The 18,179-nt window shown below is 54.7% G+C and overlaps 1 protein-coding gene across 2 annotated transcripts in view; it reads left to right on the forward strand.

Annotated features, from left to right (window-relative positions):
• Positions 1–7,223: 7,223 nt before the first annotated feature.
• The window catches only part of PAX5 (paired box 5), a 184,292-nt gene continuing 173,336 nt past the window's right edge, over positions 7,224–18,179 (forward strand). Inside the window, exon 1 of one of the 2 annotated variants that reach the window (XM_087869558.1) lies at positions 7,224–7,527. In XM_087869558.1, the coding sequence (XP_087725684.1) occupies positions 7,482–7,527 (46 nt within the window). In that variant the 5' untranslated portion in view covers positions 7,224–7,481. Of the gene's footprint in view, positions 7,528–14,330; positions 15,008–18,179 lie in introns of those variants that run through there. The other variant, XM_087869559.1, reaches the window with a different exon arrangement.

Below are 18,179 nucleotides of genomic sequence, written 5' to 3' on the forward strand. Positions count from 1 at the left end.
ACTCATCTAGGTCCCTCCCCCAGAGAGGTCTCCTTTGACCTCCTCCCCTCCACCATTCCAGAGTTACCCTGCTCAGTTCTCGCACAGCTCCCTCTGCTTACACCCATCCTCACACTCCTATGGTCCAAGTAGAGATCTACCAGTCCCTTCTGGACAGGGTCCAGGGCTCAAGCAGCACAATGCCCTGGCTCCTGACACAGGGCTGAGGGCTCCTTCCCAGGGTGGCTGTGAGGGTCCAATGAGTGAGTGCACTCACTGAGGGCTTCCCCGAAAATGTTCTTGCCCTCTTCCCTGACACCCGTGACAGCAGAGGGCATTGGGCTGGCCCATTAGGCCGAGGGTACAGGCACCCCTGCCCCAGTACCTCAGGCATCAGATGGCCCCACTGGGTCTGGAGAAAGAGCGGAAGGCAAGGTACTTGGAGCGTGTGCCCCTCGGGCCTGGGGGGAAGCACGCGGCTCCCCCTCCCCCAGGCCAGCTGGGCGACGGCTTTCGCCTGGGTGGTCAGAAGGGCTTTAGTGGCAGAGCTTTTCTCAGTGTTCCCTTAGCTGCCCTGCTGGCACGACCCGGGCATTTGGCCTGCACTGTGGGCCTCAGATGAAATGGAGGAACCAAGTGCTCGCTAAACGGGGGGCAGGCTTTGGTGAAAGGAACGCGGACAAAACCCAGCCCTGAGCTTAATTAAAAAGAGTGTTTAATCCCTCCCCCAACAAACGCAGATCTCCCACAAAGGAGAACAGGGATGCCAGTGGCCAGGAAGACCCACGGCCTTATAAACAAGTGCTTCGGGCTGTGCAGGGCAGCTCCGCTATGATCTGATACAATGACTATTGTCAAGGAGGGCTGTTTTTCCATGTTTTTGTATCCTTTTCTTCGCATCTTCTTTTGCTACCTAATTTCATGCATCAGAGGTCAAAAGACAAAAGGTCAGTCCTGGTGTAGAGGCAGCAAACTCCCCACCACCAGGAACGTGTGTCCAAAGGAGTGCTTTGAGGCACCGCCTGCGGACACCGGCAGGTTTTCATCCCTGCCTAATTCTCTTGGGTCACTTCCCAGGGTACACGAGTCTACGTGCAAATTGCATGAGAAATGAGAGACGAACTACTGTACCAAACTAGAAAAGAAATCGCCCCCCTTTCAATTTACCAAACTATTTCCGTCTCATACCTTGTTTGTAAGAATTTGTGCCTCACGAGAAGCCCATCTGGAGCTCTTAGCCTGCCTATCCACAGAAACTTAAGTATACGTGTCAACTTATACTGTAAATAAAGAATCTGAATACATATTCCCTAATTGTTTCTCTAGAATTTATAAAGCTCTCTCAGGAAAATTACTGATGCTTGTCCTAAAAATTGCTTTCATTGAAATCTGAGCAGCATTTTTAGTATGAATAATTTGGTATGATTTAGTATGAATTTAGTATGGATATTTTGTTCTAGACCTCCAATTTTTTCAGTGCCCCATTTTTGATTCTTAAGTAGTAGTGTGCTGCTAGTTTCCTTGTGTCATAGGTAGACAGGTGATTATACGGAAAATAGAGCATCATGGTTTCCCATTAGAAATATTTTCATGATTTAGGGGGAAAACGACTTTCCTGTTCTATGTTCTTAACCGCCTCATACCATCTTGGTATGCTAAATGGCTTTCATTTGATTCAAAATAAATTCAGGGGACAGCTTTAATGCTTCCTTCTGTAGACAATTTTTTAGTCAGTTGGCATTCAATGTCTGAAGGTCTGGCCCCCACATCCAGGACAAAGTAAAGGAGAAGCTAAACATTTTGGGAAGTGTCTCTGGTCACTAGACACTAGGGCTGGCTGCAGGGCTCACCTCAAAGGCCCTCTGGACTCAAGCCTAGCCAGTTTCTCTTTTGCATCGCACACTGAGCTGGCTCCTGGAGGAAGTTACCAGCAAATAGCTGGTCAAGTTGCTAAAAATAGGTAATCAGCAACAAATGTGGAAGATTTTTAGAGCCCGGTTTTATATCGGGCTTGTTCTCAAATCCTGTAGTTTCCCCTCCTCCCCCATACCTTCCCCTCGAAAGAAAAAAAATGAAAAGCCGTCCACAACCTTCCAGGAGACTGAGGTATTCACTTGGCGATTTGCAAGGTCACACTACAGGCTCCAGGGAAAGCGCTCCAACCCTGCTGTGATCCTCAGCCCTAGCTCTGAAGTTATTAACAGAAAAACGGGGAATGAAGTAAGTGAGAACATTGAAGGGCCTAGTTACGGGCGCGCCTCATTTCCGTTTAACACTCTGTTCTACGCCCCAAAACTAAAAGAATCGTTTAACCTGTGCACGCACTCAAAATCGCTTGTGAAGTAGGCTCTTTTATGTTCCAATAGTTTATGGAATCAAATTATATCACATTAAAATGTTATTAGTTTAAAACATATTAAAGGGGATGTAAGTCTGGGCCGGCGCATGAATATTTAAAGGTCACATTACACGGAGAAGAAGGGGTGGGAGAGCTAACAGTTCATCGTTTAAATATTGATGGAAATAAAACGTCCTACGTATTAACTTTCTTGAGCAAATTAGGATTTTACTATTTACAAATTATGGTATTGTTAAATTTAAAAGTAACTATAAGAAGAAATAAACTGATTTACACTCGTTCTCAACGTTAACCATTCGGTGCCAGTAAATCTTTTCAATGCCCCGTTTTGAATGCTTAGGTCATAGTGGATTGCTGGGAAGTGTAGGCAAATTTTAAATACAACTGACTGCCTGTTTTCCATAGTCACATATTGCAAATGTAACTCCAAGAGAATAAATTTTATCTCAAAATTCTCCAAGAATTGCCTTCAAACCTTGTCTCTGTGCGTATGTATACGGCATACACTTGACGTCTGCCATGTGTACCTGTGCACTGGAAACCAAGAGTGGAACTGAATTTAATTACTGGATTGAGTTGAAATGAACCCATGCAAACGACCCAGGTCTGCCCTCTTTGAGGCTTCTCTCTATAACGCTTTTAATTAAAGCAAGAAAAGCAGTAAAGTAAGACAATAGCGATAACCCACCATGAGCACCAGGTTCCCCGAACACAGCCCCACCGTGTTTTCCAGCGCTACCCGACTATTTCTGGGTGGCGAGCCGCTAACACATGGTGCTACCAGCAGCCAGACCTCGAAGCACTTTATACGCAGAGGACCCCACTGGCAGCAGAAATGGGCGTTTTACCCAAACCAGTCCTCAGCCCCTTTCTGCCGCCGGCGCCGCTAGAAAACTTGCGGTGGCGACTGGCCTGCGTTACGCGCTTTTTGCGCTCTGCGCCCCGGGAGTTGCCAGTGGAGAGGCGCCTCCATCCACCCGAGCGCCGCCCCTAGGCAAGCCCCAAGCTTATACCGCGAGGGACCTACTCGCCGCGCCTCCGCGTCCACCCTCAATCCTGACACCATCCAGGCCCGGCAAACGAAGCAGGGCGGGGCTGGGCATTAGGGGCGCCGCCTGCGGAAGGTGCGGTGCCACGTGCGCGCTGCAAGGACCCCGAATCCTGCAAGTCCAGCTGCGCGGGCTCAGCTGCTCCCAGAACTAGGCCCCCAGCTTTAGGGCGGGGCCTCCTCCTCGCCTCCAGCCTGGACGTCGGCTCCCACCCACCCCCAGCGCAGGCCCCAGCCCAGAGCCCCAGGGTCAGTGTCGTTCCCCGCGGCTTCTTCCAGGGCTCGCGCGGAGCGAGGCCCAGCGGCGGACCCCGCTGGTCCAACCTTTGCTGGATTCCGGGCTGGGGATCTGGGGGGGTGGGGGTAGGAACCGAGCCCCAGTCCCGGCTCCACACGCCCTGCAGTCCTCGGGCGTTTCCTGGTCGAGTGGAAGAGCCCGAGCCAGGCTCCTCTCCTCCCGATGTCGGCCTCCCCCTCCCTAGACTGCGGCGTCTTAGCTGGAGGGAAGCTCACAGCGTGCCTAGGCCAACCCCTTCTGCGACTCTTTTCTTTTCCTGTCACTCTCTGTTCTCGGTTTCTGCTTTCTCCCTCTTACAGAATACCAGAGCGCGCGGGACCCGGAGAAGCCGCCACACCAGCCCCTTTCCTGGGCCTCCAATCAGCCCTTCCCCAGTCTTGTCTCTCCCTCGACATATTTCTGTCTCCATAGATTCTCCCCGCAGTTCCCTGCCGGTTTAACCAGCATGTCTCTCTGTCTCTCTAAATCTGCCTCTCCCTTTCTCCCTGGTGTAGCATTAAACAAATCCAGGTGTATCGAGATTGGAGAAATTCAGACAACGTGGACAGAAAGAATGCCTTATTCGGTCCTTGCAACATTTCCGGCCACTACAGTTTGGCTTCCCCTTGAGGTGGTGCCAGCGCCGGTACCGCCATGCAGGCCGCAGATACCGAGGAGCCGGCTCGCTATCTCTCGCTCTCTAGCTGTGTATGCGTACGTTCGAGTGTGGATTTATGTGTCTGTGGTTGCAAACCAGGACAGGCTCTCCAAACCGAAAGCTGAGCGGAGTTGGGTTTCTAGGATTCTAGAGCTGCGGGCAAGTGAGGTAGGGGACTTTTCGGGGGTCCCGACGCAGATCTGCGCCTAGACTCCACGCGTCCCTAGCCCTCTGCCAATTATCTCTAGGGCCGAAGCATCAATTCCGTGTGGTCCGAAGAGGTTCTCCACCTGTTCCGCGGCGGGGATCAGCCCCTCGGTCCAACACTGCTGGAGTCGGGGAGGTCCGAAGCAAGCTGGCCAGGCGCAAGGGGAAACCGACCCACAGCGGACAGAGTGCGCGAGGGAACGGCGGCTGGGTCTGGGTACCCCGCGGGGGGGGGTGTCTCTCTGAATTCTGAGCCTGGCACTGGCTCCGCGCGACCCGCAGGGTTATGAGTAGGGGCGGGCGCCCCCTCGGGAACGCACATTGGTTTCGCGTTGGTCTGGAGCGCGCAGAGTACGATGCGGCGGCGCTGGGGTCAGGTATTTCGGAGCACCGTGAACCCATCTTTTCTGATGCTTGGCCTAATCCTCTGTGCACTTCCTGGGTGCAGACAGGAACGGAGTAGTGGCCGGTGTCTCCTCCCTAATCCCAAAGCCCCACAAATCCAAAACACACATGCAAAACTCACCAAAGCATCTCATAAACACAAAAACTAAAGCCAACACAAGAAAACATAAACCAAAACCCGCATCCAAACCCTCGGCTCGTAAAAACAAAATAAAAATCGAAGAAAACAAAACACAAACACAAAATTCACCTAACACAAAACACACAGACGACACCCACTAATACAAAATCAAAACACATCAAAGCACCGCGCAGAAGCAACAGCCTTCCAAACGACACACAAAAAGACAACCTCCAAGGACAAAGTACAAAACACATAAAAATTGAAACCCACAAGACAGAAAACAAAAGCCACCAAAAGACCAAGACTCATAGAGCCAAACCCTCTAAAATGAAATCCACGAAAAAACTACACGCAAAACACCCGAAACAAAAGACTCTTTCATAGATAATGAAAAGAAAATTCACGGGAAACAAACAAAAACAAAACAAACCCTCTAAATAGAAAACAACCCCAACTACTCCCGCCCCCAGCCTGGGGTGAAATGTCAATTCCGGGAGGGCTTTTGATCTCTAGGCGCGGACAGGCCGCTCCTCCTCGGCTCTGCCACCCCGCGCGGGCTAAGCAAGAGGGCGGGAAGCAGGGGCTGGGGCTGGATAGCGGAAGCAAGAGTCCAGCGCTCGGAGAGGGCCAAAACTCAAATCGCCGGGGCAGGGACCCGGACTCCAAGGCTGCAAGAAAGAGGCGGCGCAGGGGGACTGCGCAGATTACTTGGTGGGGGTGGGGGCCGCCGGGGAATCCACAGCCATGTTTCCGATTGTGGCGAAATCGGCTCAGTGGATAAGAGATGTCCGGTTCCCGCCAGCCTCCCCCCACCCCCTTTTCTCGAGCTCTGGGCTCTTCCCCCTAGGTTGCGGCCCAGCCTCGTGACCACCCCCTCCAAAAAACAAACAACACTCTCGCTGAGGACGATTCACTTTCCGAAACTGCCATTGTCCCGAGCGCCAAGAGTCCTCCTGCAGAGCGCTCCCCCCGCCCTGGAGAACCTTGCCCCTGCGACCACCCCACAGCGGGGCCCCACAGACACCCAGCGGCCAAGACTTGCAGCTGGACTCGGGACTGGGGAGGGGGGTAAGGGAGTGAAGTTTTAAGCCTGAGCCGAAGAGAGCAGGCTGGACATGCCACACCACTGCCCGTTCTCTCTCAGGCTGATTTCCCCTCTGGAATCAAGTCCTGGGGCTCGGACACGCAGCAACGCCTCCGGGCTTGAGGGAAAAGGGATTCCATTTATGGGCCGGGGTAAGGTGTCCAGGACTCCCGCCAATCTCCAGGACCTCCTGAGATGGTTCTGCTCAGCCCGAGCGTCCAAAGCAGAGGCTCGGATTTTATCTCCAGCATTTCACATATGCTCCGGGCCAGAAACGGACATGATGTGGAAGGAAGCTCTGGGACCAGGAGGCTGAGTGGGGGACCTGGGCACTTTAGGGTTCTGGCCCTACCCTGAAGTGAGGGACCCGGCAATGGTATTAGAGCTGCAAATTTGGGTGGGGGTGGGTGGCTGAGAACTCTGGGGGCGGGCGCCGCCCTAGGGGTGAACCTGAGGAAGCTGGAACGCCCGCCTCTATGCCTGGCGACACTACTTGCCTTTGCATCCCCTTCAAAAACACCTGCTTGGCAGGGTGGTTAATTTTTTAAAAAACAAAAACCCGGCCTGCACCCGCCTACGCGGCGGGGCTTACACCTAGCCCGGTCACCCGCCTCGCGCACCCCGCACGGGGCCGCGACACCGAGACGCAGGGATTTGTAGAACGTGCGGCCACGAGGCCAGGGCTTCCCGGCTTGCCTTCGGTCCGCACCTTCCCGTGGGCGCGCGGGCTAGCGCCCGGCTCCGTTTAAAGCCTTCCTTCCCTCCCCCCAACCCCCTATAAAAGTCCAGGGCGGCGCGGCAGCGGCACTGCTGCTTTCCCGGCCTCCTGCACTGCTCGGCCCGGCCCGGCCCGGCCCGGCCCGCCCCGTCTGGCCAGCTGAGCAGGCCCGGCCGCACAGCGCGGACACCCTTTCCCTGCTCCGGCCGGCAGTGCGGGGCGGCACGCTGGGGGCGCGGCGTGTCTGGGGACATCTTGTGATGTTGGCGAGAACAGGACATGATCTCACATGGCGAGAAGCTCTTTAGTTCCTTAATCATTTCACGGTGCCTTCGGACGCTTTTTTTCCACCTAAAACGTTTAGTTTCAGCTCAGTGATCAGCTACCCCAGCTCGGCGGGGGAGCGGAAGGCTTGAATTATTCCGACCTGTGAGCGGCCCCTGGCACCAAAAAAAAAAAAAAGGGGGGGGGGGAGAGAGAGAGAGAGAGAGAAGAAAGAAAGAAAAGAAAAAGAAAAGGAAAAAACACGAGAAAAAAGAAAAAGAAAGAAAGAAAGAAAGAGAAGCACAAAAAAAGTGGAAACTTTTTCTCCCCTGTCCACTTCAAGTTCTGAAAAATCAAAATGGATTTAGAGAAAAATTACCCGACTCCTCGGACCGGCAGGACAGGTAGGACCGCGATTCGGGCTCCAGGCGTGCTAATTTCAGGACCCGGGCAGCTCTGGTCCTCAACGCACGTCGGCCCTGGGGGAGGGAGGGAGCCGCATTTTCTCAGGGATTGACTGCGTGTCTGTCTGCGGCGCGTTTGTATGTCTTTTCACCGATTTGTTCACACACTTCTGTATCAGCCCAAGTGTCTGTGAGTTTGTGTTTTCCTCTGTTTCTGAATCTTTATGTGGGTGACTATCTGGGGGTCTGAAAGTTCGTTTGGGTCTGTGTGTTTACATAGGGGCTCAGAGTGTGCATGAGTGACACTGAGTTTGTACGTTCCTGTGTATGTATTTTCAAAATGCGTGTGTCCAAGAATTGATGTGCCCGTGTGTATGCGTATCCTTATACTCATCAGTGTGTTAGTGCGTGTTTATGAGTTGGTGTTTCTGGGTACTGTACTCTGCGTATCCAAAATGTGTGTCTGTCAGTGGAGTATATGTACTTCGGGTAAGTGTCTGAGTGTACATCTACTCTTTTAAGGACCTGTGTTCCCCTGTCATATCCCAAGTGCTTTTGGAAGTGAGAATGAGGTGGTTACACTGTCCTCTCCATTTCTGGATGTCAACAGCTGTTCACTGTGTCCATGCCAACATACAAAAGTGCCTGTCTCTAGGCACAGGGATGGGTCTAGGGCCGTGGGGGTCTGTTGTGCTAAGCCTGTGACTAGTCAGGCTCAGGTCACATTCTGTCGGGAGAACCAGGAGCGGAGGTGTCATTTCAGGGTGTGCAGCCCCTCGGTGTGTGGTGTGCACTGCTTCACTCTGTGGACACTGCGGGGTCTACCATTTGTATAAAATCGTCTACTGTGGCAGGCACAACCTCGGCAGGGGAGGGCAGGAAACCCATAGGCTAGTTGTGACATTTCTAGGGACCTCCAACCTGCCTTCACTTTCACCTAGATGAGCCTCTGACAACGGTGTGTGTGTACTGTGCGCTCAGGTTTTACCTTGTGGGTGCTGCTCCAGTGGAGGAGAGCACAAGTGGGTGCACATGTGTGCCTAGCCTGGGCATCCAACGCTGGTGCCTGTGTGCACACGGCCTTCCTGGCACAGGGACCTGCGTGCCACCCACAGGCCCAGGCAGTGGGTAGCAGAGTGTGTTTCTAGCAAAGAGGAGGTGGCAGGCAGCAGGAGGCCTCAGTTTGTCCTGAGATTAAAGCTGGGTGTAGGAGACTCTTTTACTGATTAGACCAAGTGTACTAACCCCACCCAAACACACTTCTGGCCCTGCTGGCAAGAATTATTCCATTTCCCTTATCCCTGTGGATCTTTGAGGCCTTACCTCCACCCGAGCCCTAAATACAGGTCAAAAAGCAGAGAGGGGGGGTGGATTTATACTCCAAACCCAGGACAACTCTCTGGGCATAGATAGATTTCCAGAAGTGTAACAAGTGAGTAGAGAAATCTAAGAGGTGGGGAATTAAAGAGGATTCCCCAGGGTGAGGTGTAAGAAAGGGAATCTGGAAACTCCCTCTGCTCCATCCCCACTCCCCTCCCCCCTCAGGTCCCTTGGGAGGTGGGACTCCCAGAGTAGCCCTAGGTGTTCTGTGTACGTTGGGAATGGGTCAGAGGCACGTGAGTGTCTGGGGAGTGTCTTCGTGGCTGGCGCGAGTGCCTCGCCCTTCCAGAGCTGTCTACCAAGAATGTAATTCAGGGCGGTCGATGGGCTCTTTGATTAGTTCAATCGCCTGAATAATCGTTTAATCAATAAAGCATTTCATTCCTCAGTAAGGCGGACCTGGGTGGGGCTGGGGGTCCTAGTCTGGCCCCAGTTTAAAAATCTGGAGAGCCACGCCCCCTCTTCTCCTTTGGACTGGGGTAAGGGCGGAGCTCCCTTCCAGGTGACACTGCACTTCCCCCTGTCTGCACCTGCCTGGGCTCCAGTGGGGGAGGGAGGGGGGAGAGCTGAGAAACTGGCCAGGAAGCGGGGGAGGGGGCAACCATGTCCTCTTTTAGGGGTTTTGTGTGGGCTTCTCCATCTCTCCCAACTTGGAGGCCTTTTTTGGGCCACTTGACCTCCTTTTCCTTCCTTCAGAACTGTTTTCCATTCCCTCTCTTGACCTTAGTTTCCCCATCTGTACAATGGGGAAGGAGTATATATACCTTTTTAGCTCTAAGCCCAAGATCAAGTAAGGTGAGCCTTAAGCACAGAGTCACTTAAGGATCCTCCTGTCTAACCTCTTCATTGTGGTACCAAAAAGGAAAAACTGATGTCCAGAGAGGGGCAGGGATTTGTCTGATACCATACAGCAAGGTGTATGGAGGGAGTAGGACCAAAAGGTGACTTCTTTGCCCTTAGACCCCTCATTCTTCCTGGGAGAGGAGGTAAAGCCCCATTTCCCAAGACCCCCTTTGGAGAAAAAGGACTATTGGCCAAGCTGGCTTAAGGAGTCCCAGGCCAGGAAGGCCAGGAGAGGTTGAACACTGTCTGGGCATTGGCATCCAGCTCCCCAGCTCTGGAATGAGCGTGTTGGAAGAACAATCCTTCCTAACCATGGATCTTCATCTTTCAGCACCTTGGGAAAGTTCTTCCCATTAGACATATAGGGAAGCTGAGCCCTAGGAGAAGGGGCCCGTAGCCGGAAGTCTTTGGGAGAAAGAAAGATAGTGCCAGAGCCCCTGGCCTGCAGGTGCACTGCTAGCGATAACAAACTCTGACAAAGGCAGTTGACATGGTTCTTGAAAAATTTGGTTAAATTCTCCTATTTTTCCACCTACTTCAACGATGCCTACAGAAAGATCCTGATCCAGGTGCAGGAATCCCACAAGAATCCACTCCGCCCAGCTATCTGTGTAACCTGGGTCAGTTGCTCTCTTTCTCTTTGATACTTTAAAAATAAGGGTCAGAGAGGGGGCACCTGGCTGGCTGAATTGGAAGAGCATGGGACTCTTGTGAGCTGGAGACCCATGTTGGGTGTAGAGATTACAAAACAAAACCAAACCTTTAAAAAAAATGTATATATATATATAATGAGGGTAATGAAGAGAGGACCTACCAAGTTAGGACTGTGATGGGAGCAGCATCTCTGACTCTCCCAAATTGAGCAGCTAATCTGAGCCTTGTAGGCCTTGCTTTGCCTGAAGCAAGAGCAGGAATATAGGCTGGAGGAGTCGATTTCAGGCCCCTAGAGCCCTATAGCCTCCCCAACTTCCAGAAGCCTGCTGGAGGGGCCGGCGGACTTCAGGGAGAGAAAGGGGAGGCAGGGAGGGAGTATGTTCTGAGCGAGGGCCGGTTGCTGACTGAAGATCAAGGTGGACATTCCTCTGGAGGTATTTTGGCTTCTCAATTAATTCTCAATGGGCTTTCTTTCAACAGAAAAGCTTTCAAAGGCAATTCAACTTCTATAAATTGAGTTTCTCCCGGATGGTTTCCTTTCCCAGTATCTGCCTCCAGCGCTTAGCACAAGGCCCTGCCCAAAGTTGTGCGTTCGGGGGAAGGTAACCCCGTGACGGTTGCACGCAGCGAGTCCGGACCGGATTCAGCGATAGGGCGTTGAGACCATCTCCCTACTAGTCTAGTATATCTCTCATTGCTTGTCTCCCTGCTAGTTTCACTCGGGCTCGTGGGCTCGTGAGCCCTCGGAGGCAGGACTGTGGCGCGGAAGCCCGGCTTCGTCATGAAATCGTTGTGTAATCTCGCGCTCGTCGCGTTACTTCTCGGCACCGCCGTTTGGTGGCCTGTAAGGCTGGGCTAGGTGGCCAAGATGACAGGTCTGGTGGTGCCTCTTGGCGTTAGAAGTTCCCGGAAGACAGCCGGCTTGAAGGCTGGAGGCGGTGAAGAACCCCTACCCAGAGGGAAATTCCCTCTGTCCTGGGCACCTGTCGCCTCACAAATTAGGCAGCTCAACACCGTCCTGAAGCCCGCACACTCTCTGTGTGAAATGGGAATCCATGCTATTTCTGCTCGGTTAATATCTAGGGTTCCATCCCACTCCTGCAGTTCTCTGAGGACTCTGCCCAAGCCGCACAGGTATCGGAAGGAAAACTGGTTTGTGCCGGCATATCATACCTAACTGGAACCTTTTACTTTGGCAGCAGACACCCCCTCACTCCACCCCCAAACTCCCTGCCTCCCAAGAGGGGCTCTGTAGAGGCACTTTTGAGAAAGAGGTTCCCAGCCCACACAGCCTTTCCTCTACCTTGGTCTTTCTATGTGACCTTGGACAAGGCACTCCTCGGCCTCAGGTTAGGCGTCTGTAAAATGGGGAAAGCATTGCCTCAGGGCCCCTTTAGCTCTAAGACTTTAGAATTTGGGTTTCTAGGCCTGAAGTCAAGGAGTGGGGCTGGAGGTGGAGGTGTCACTGGCTGCGTCCCTCAGGGAGTCCCCACATTCCCTCCTCTCCAGGAACGCTGAGCCTCCACATCCAATTCTCGTCACTTTTTATCTACCGTGCGCCATGGGGTGGAGAGAACCTGGGAACCCTAACTCATCCGGGTTCCTCTCCGCTTTTACGTTCTTCCTGCTCCGAGGCGGAGGTGCAGTTGAGGGGTTGGGGGAGGGACGATGGGGAGGGGGCCGAGGATCCGGACCTTCGGGGTTCCAGACAAAGGAGAGAGAACGCAGCCACTCCACCCCAGTGCACACTGCAGCCTTCTGGGCCCCGAGAGGCCCGCCTGGGGCCGTTTAACGCAGCTGTGCCCTGGAGGGGGTGGGGACGGTGTCAGCACCGGAAACTTATCTACCGGTCAGGGGCAGCTGGGTTTGGGACAGTAACAGAAGATGAGACCGAGGTCTGACCCCAATGCAGGGGTGTGAGAAATGGGGCAGAGGTAGAGAGAAGGGAGACTGAGGCAGGGAATGAATAAGGAGCCCTCTCAGAGTCAACCTGTGCTCTGTCTTCATTATAAGCTCAGGTCTGGAGCAACCATCTCAGTCCCTCCCCCCTTTTTTGTGGACTTAAGTTTAATACTAGGGGATCATTACTTGTGAATTAGAAATGGTGGGTCTTGGGACCACTCCCATGAGCCCCTGGGGCAGTAGTCCTCAGTGTCTTTGCCAGTGCCTCATGGGTGTAGAATGGCTGTCACAGCTTCCTTTTCAAAGTCCATTCCTTTGATCGTGGTCCCAGGGCCCCATACCCCCGAGAAACAGACTCACTGGTCAAAACTCTGCCCTTCTGGACCAGGAGAGTCTGCTAGAAATCTACCCATTTTGTCTTAAAAGCAACCAGAAATTCCCTGGAAGAGGGAAGATGGGGTTTTCTCTACAGCAGCCTGGTAGCATGCCTGGCTTGGTGCAGCCCTTGCAGATAGAACTCGCCTGCCTACCTGCCGGCTTCAGGGACCCTCATTAGCACTGGACTAACATGACTGTCTTCATTTAGTTCCCAAGAAGCCTTGCGCCAGATGCAGAATTACCCCTGAAAACAGAAGCCTTCAGTTGCGCATCACTAGCCCCCAAAGCATCTGGCAGCTCCTGGTCTGAGGCTGGAAAGAGAGACTGGGGGCTCAGTGCTTGGACAACCTGGTCCAAAGCCTCAATTAGTTTCCTTCCCTAGGAGCACCAACTTTAAAGGAGTGTGAGATTTCTTTCCCCTCAAAGTCTCTGCCTTTCTGTTAGCTCAGAATTGGGGTTCCCTGGGGTTAAAATTGGGGGAGGGTGTGGACGAGAAGGGGACAGCAACGGCTGAGTAGGCGCTTGATAAAATTATGAAATATTTCCTCTGGAAGGAGCCTCCATTAAAGACTAGGTAAGCCAACTCTATCCATTTTACATATGAGGAAACTGAGCTCAGAACGGGGTAAATGTGCACACACTGCGAGTCTATCCCGAATCTGGTGGTGCTTAGGTTGAAAACCGGATCTCTACTGCGCTCGTATTATTCCTCCAACATCCGTGTGCATGTTTTCAGGAGACTATTCCTCCCCCCTCACCCTTCCCCTCCCCATCCCCACTTTGGCTGCTCCCAGTCCCTCAGGGTGCCCCAGGGTCCCAACGCTGCGGCAGGGAGGTCAGGCTCCCGCGGGATCTGCGGCGGGACTCTCCAGGCCCTGTGTGGATCCCCTTACCCCTCCCCCCACCCGCGCTCCACTAGGCCTTCGCCCCGCGCGTTTGTCAATGAACGTGGCGCCGCGGCCTGGGCCCCGCCCCCCATTCTCTCCTATTGCCCAGGTATCCGCTAATCAGGCGGAGCCCGCCGGTTGCTCAACCAATGGGGCGGTGTCTCGGGCCAGGGCCGGCTGCCACAGCTCTGATTGGTTCGATAAAGCGTGATTGGCAGGTTAGCTCCCGCCCCGCCCCCGCCTGGAGGGAGGCTGAGCCCCGGGCGGCGCTGTCCACACGCAGCGGGTCCTGAAAGCGGCTCCGGGGCGGCGCGGTGGCGCACTGTGCGCGCCGAGCAGGCGGAGGGCTAGCGCCGGCGGCGGCGGCTGCAGCGCTGGCAGTCAAAGCCGACAGCGGCTCCATCTGAGCACCGGCAGTCCCAGCGGCATTGGTGGAGGGGACCTTTCACTATCTCCGTCCCTCGCTACACCCCGGGGGCAGGCGCGGCGGCCGTCCCGGAAGAGGCAACTGAAAAACAGTGGAACCAGACCCCTGAGAGAGGACAGGGGGGCTCGAAGAGTTGGTGGGCGTGAGGCGATACTCAGGCGCGGAGGAGACTGTCGCTGTTGTCCCCATTTCTGGTGCCGGCGATGGGGGGGCATCGGGGGCCGGGGGAACTTTGAAGGCAGAGGGTCCGGGGGTGTGAGAGCTGCAAGCTCCTGGGGACTCTGGAGTCACGGCCCCAACGTCAGTGACGGAAGCGTCTCCGAACCCGCCGGGGCCTCAGCGCCGCCAGAGAGGAAGTTCTTTGCAACTTCGTCCGAGACGTCGGAGAGCCGAGTGGAGAGAGGCTGGGGCTGCAACTCCAAGCCCCAGAGACTCAGAGAAGCAGAGAAAGGATCCGGTGGAGACCGAGGGGTCGAGGAGAGACTCCAGAGGCAGCGAGGCCGCGGAACCAGCCTGGCAGCCCGCGGGCCTCGCTGCCCCTGAGTGAAGCCAAGGGCCGTGTGTCCCGCAGGCCTCCTCAAAGCTGCTCCTACCCGAGTCCGGGGGCTCCTTGCCGTCCCGGAGACGGGCCCGTACGCTATGCCCCCAAAGCTGCGGGTTCCTTGCCCGCAACTACTCCGGCCCGGGTCCGCAGCCGCTGCCTGAGACAGCCCAGGAGGGAAGCCACCAGGAGTTCGGCGCCCCACTCCCAGCCAGACTGTACTAGCGCCGTTTCCCGCCTCTAAGCGCAGCTCTCGGCGATCTCCAGCGGAGCAGCTCTGAGAAAGGCCCCGAAGCTCCAGCAGCGTTTTCTGAGCCCAGATCGCACCGTACCCTGCCTGGTGGCGCGGCTCCCTAGCCGCGCTGGGCAGCCCCTTGGCGCCGGGAGGCGGCGGCGTGGGCCGGCCTGCAGTCTGGAGCGCCCCGATGGAAATACACTGTAAGCACGACCCGTTTGCATCCATGCATAGTAAGTAGGCGGCAAGCTCGCTTCTCTCACTCTCCCGCCGGGACGGGGTTGGGTGTGCCGGAGCGCGAGGCAGCTACCAGGGCCGGGAGGACTCAGGGCTTCAGTAGCAGCGCAGTCAAGTTGGCAAAGTGCAGTGCTCCCAGGTAGGGCATGTGGAAGGACGCGCCTGGTTCCTCCGGCCAGAGGACCTGGCACCGGGAATCCCGCCTCCAGCAACGGGTAGTATAGCCTTCGAGCTGCAGCCTCTGCGGGTGTTCCCGCAGCAACATCTCAACATGTTGGAAGCATCCTGGCTCGGACCTGAAGAGGGCTCCAGGACTAGCTAGTTGGAGGGCAGGAAGTTGTAGGGAGAGGTCAGTCTTAAGTCTAAGACAGCGTCCCACACCCCATCCCCGGTGGCGCCTTTTTCAGCTGTGGGGCTGATGAGGATTGATGCTTGGAGGGAAATTGGGGCCCCAACCAGTGCCTGTGTGCATATATGTGTGGAGGAAGAGGCTGAGAGGTAAGCAAGGACACCAAGTTCAGGGCTCTAAAGGCGTCCTGGAGTTGAGTAGTGGGATTTGAAAAATCAACGAAGTGGCAGTCGGTCAGCTGAGCTTAGAAGCTGCCAGTTCATATGGAGAGACCGTTAAAGACACTATCAAGTCCTTCTCTTCAGGACACTTGCCACATGATGTCTTCTCCCCTTTAAAAAAAATCAAGAAGTCAGTCAGTCATAACAGGCGTCCCCCTCCCTTTCTGAAAGCCGTGGCGTGTGTAGGAGACGGGAAGGGTCATTCTGGGCACCAGCGAGGCGGACCGGGCTCCCTGTCCCTCAGGGATCTGCCAGTTCACCCTTTAGCACAGCCTCCTGTGAGATGAGCGCTCCTCTCACGGTGAGTTAATGCCGGATTAGATTTGGAGATTTCAAGGAAATTCCAAGTGGAACGAATCGTGTTTCCCTTCTGCACGCTGCAGAGCTGGGCCGGAGCAAGGCGCCAGGCTTTGGCGGCATCCAGCGGGGTGTCCAGCTCGAGTCCCCACGGGCGGTAGGTCAGGGAGTTGCTTCCAGACTGGGAGCTTACCCCAAGCCAGGTTCCCCTCAGACAGCCCAGGATCCTGCTTACCCAGCCGTGAGTCCCCTATTTAACAAAGGCAGCATAGACCCGGCTGGAGAGAAGGGAAGCTTCCCAGGCGAATATGTCAGTTTCTGCCCCCGAGGGCCGAGTGGCCTGATAAGCAGGAAAATGCTGATCTAAGCCGCTGGGGCTGGTTGCGGGCAGGTCAGTTTCTCTTTGTGTCAATTTTCTGAATGCAAGGTAATCCACCGAAGCAGTGGGGAGATTTGCGCAGAGAAGCCGCTTGCACCGGTCCTACTCCAAACGATTCCTCGCCATTTGGGGCCTGTGCCAAAACGGTTTCCAGTCCGTGGTGACCCCAGCGCCCCCGGCAGCCGTCTCCTGTGCAGACTTGAGCCATGCTCAGGGAGGATCTGTTCTCGCAGAGTGATCAAGAAAACAAACGAGTTGGGGTCAATACTCTGAGAGGTGGGCAAGCCTTTAGCTCAGCCAAGGAGCAAGGAGCGAATGGGGGACAAAATGGGGAGGGCTGACCCCTACACGTCTCTCCTCGCCAGCCAGAATCCACAGACCCTCACTGCCTCCTGCGCAGAGCCAGGAACCCTAGGGGTCGCCGGACCCTTGGGGAGATAGCATCAGAACCAGTGGTCTCCGGGCAGTGCATAAGGGTGGAGAAGGTGGTTCCTTCCAGGTACGGTTAGAAAACCGAAAAATGCCTGTGTCTCTCTCTCTCCTTGTCCCGGCCTTCATCTGCCCCCTCTTCGAGAAGTGCTCCCTCCTCCTGTTTTCAGTCTTCCTGGCAGCATGGTGGGGGCTGGGCCCCAGCTAGCCTAGCTTTCAGAGCTGGCTTCTCTGGAAGCGCCCTTAGTTCTGACGCCTAAAGCTATTTGCTTGTACAATGTAGGCCCACCCTGGGCCCCAATTTGTTGGTGATTGAGGGGGGTGCACAAGTAGATCCTGAGAGGTTGCTGGTGTAGTAAGGGCTCAGACCAAGTCCCACTTCCTCATCTTCCTGCCTGGCCCTGGTCAGTTTCTTCCCTCTACTTCCCGGGGCCCCCACCCCCTTTGGAGCAGGACAGCTTCTGTGGGGAGGTGATATTGGGGGAGGGGAAGGCACTGCTGGGAAATTGGCTTCTGTGTTTTCCTGCCCTTACTCCTTAGTCTAGATTCATCATTTTCATCAGCACAATGGCCTCCCACCACCCCCGCCTAGATGTTTCCTTTCCTCAGATATGGTTTCCAGTTATAAAGGACTTTTATGGCCAGCCTCCTACCTGAGGGTCATCTAAACCCTCAGCTAAACCCATTGTACAGAGTATGATATTGAAGTCAGAGAGACAAAAAGACTGACAGGAAGTTCACATGGGCAAAGCTGGAGCTGTTCTTAGGTCTTCCAGGATTCACAGAAGGGAAGGGGGCGGGACTCAAGATTCCAGAGAGAGGGCAGTGGACTGTTTGAGTGAGTACACACATGTGCAAGGTGTTTTCTCTGGCTTAACTATATCTGTCTCCATGACCCGACTGTCCATCTGTGTCAGCGCCTGTCTGCTGGTTTGAGCCCATTAAGGAAATTTCATCCCTGCTCTTTCCCTGTGTGTGCCTTCATTTATCCTCTCCGGTGCCACTAGGAGGAATTTCAATAACCCTGTGGGGTTTTGGAGGTGGGTCGTACCGCTGAGTCAGCAGAGACTCTCTTCCTACAACCCTTTGGGGTTTGGATAGGGCTGCTTGTGAGTAGTATGTACTTATCGGGGCCTAAGGAGCTTCTGTACAGGCCAGCCCTCAGAGACCGGAACCACAAATCTTCAACCCTTTTCCCCCAACCCTCCTCCAAACCCTGCTTGCCCTGCCCTGTGGGGGCGGGCCTGTGTTTCCCCTTGTATCTGTGTGTCTGTTTCCTGGTCTGTGCCTTGATATGTTTGTATCTGTCTCTGTGTCAGGCCCTCTGAATATTCTACTTGGTCCTGGGAAGTGTGGCTGAGAACACGGACCCCTCAGGGGATGAACCCTCATCCAGCTGGAGTCCATAGGAAGTAGAGGCTGGGACTTGGGTTCTCTGACGAGATGCAGGGCTGGAGCTGGGGTCCCAGAAAGCAAAGTTTCCTCTCCACAGA

This window comes from Ursus americanus, chromosome 18, assembly GCF_024610735.1.
Source record: "Ursus americanus isolate L20-20 chromosome 18, mUrsAme1.1.p, whole genome shotgun sequence".
Taxonomy (NCBI): domain Eukaryota; kingdom Metazoa; phylum Chordata; class Mammalia; order Carnivora; family Ursidae; genus Ursus; species Ursus americanus.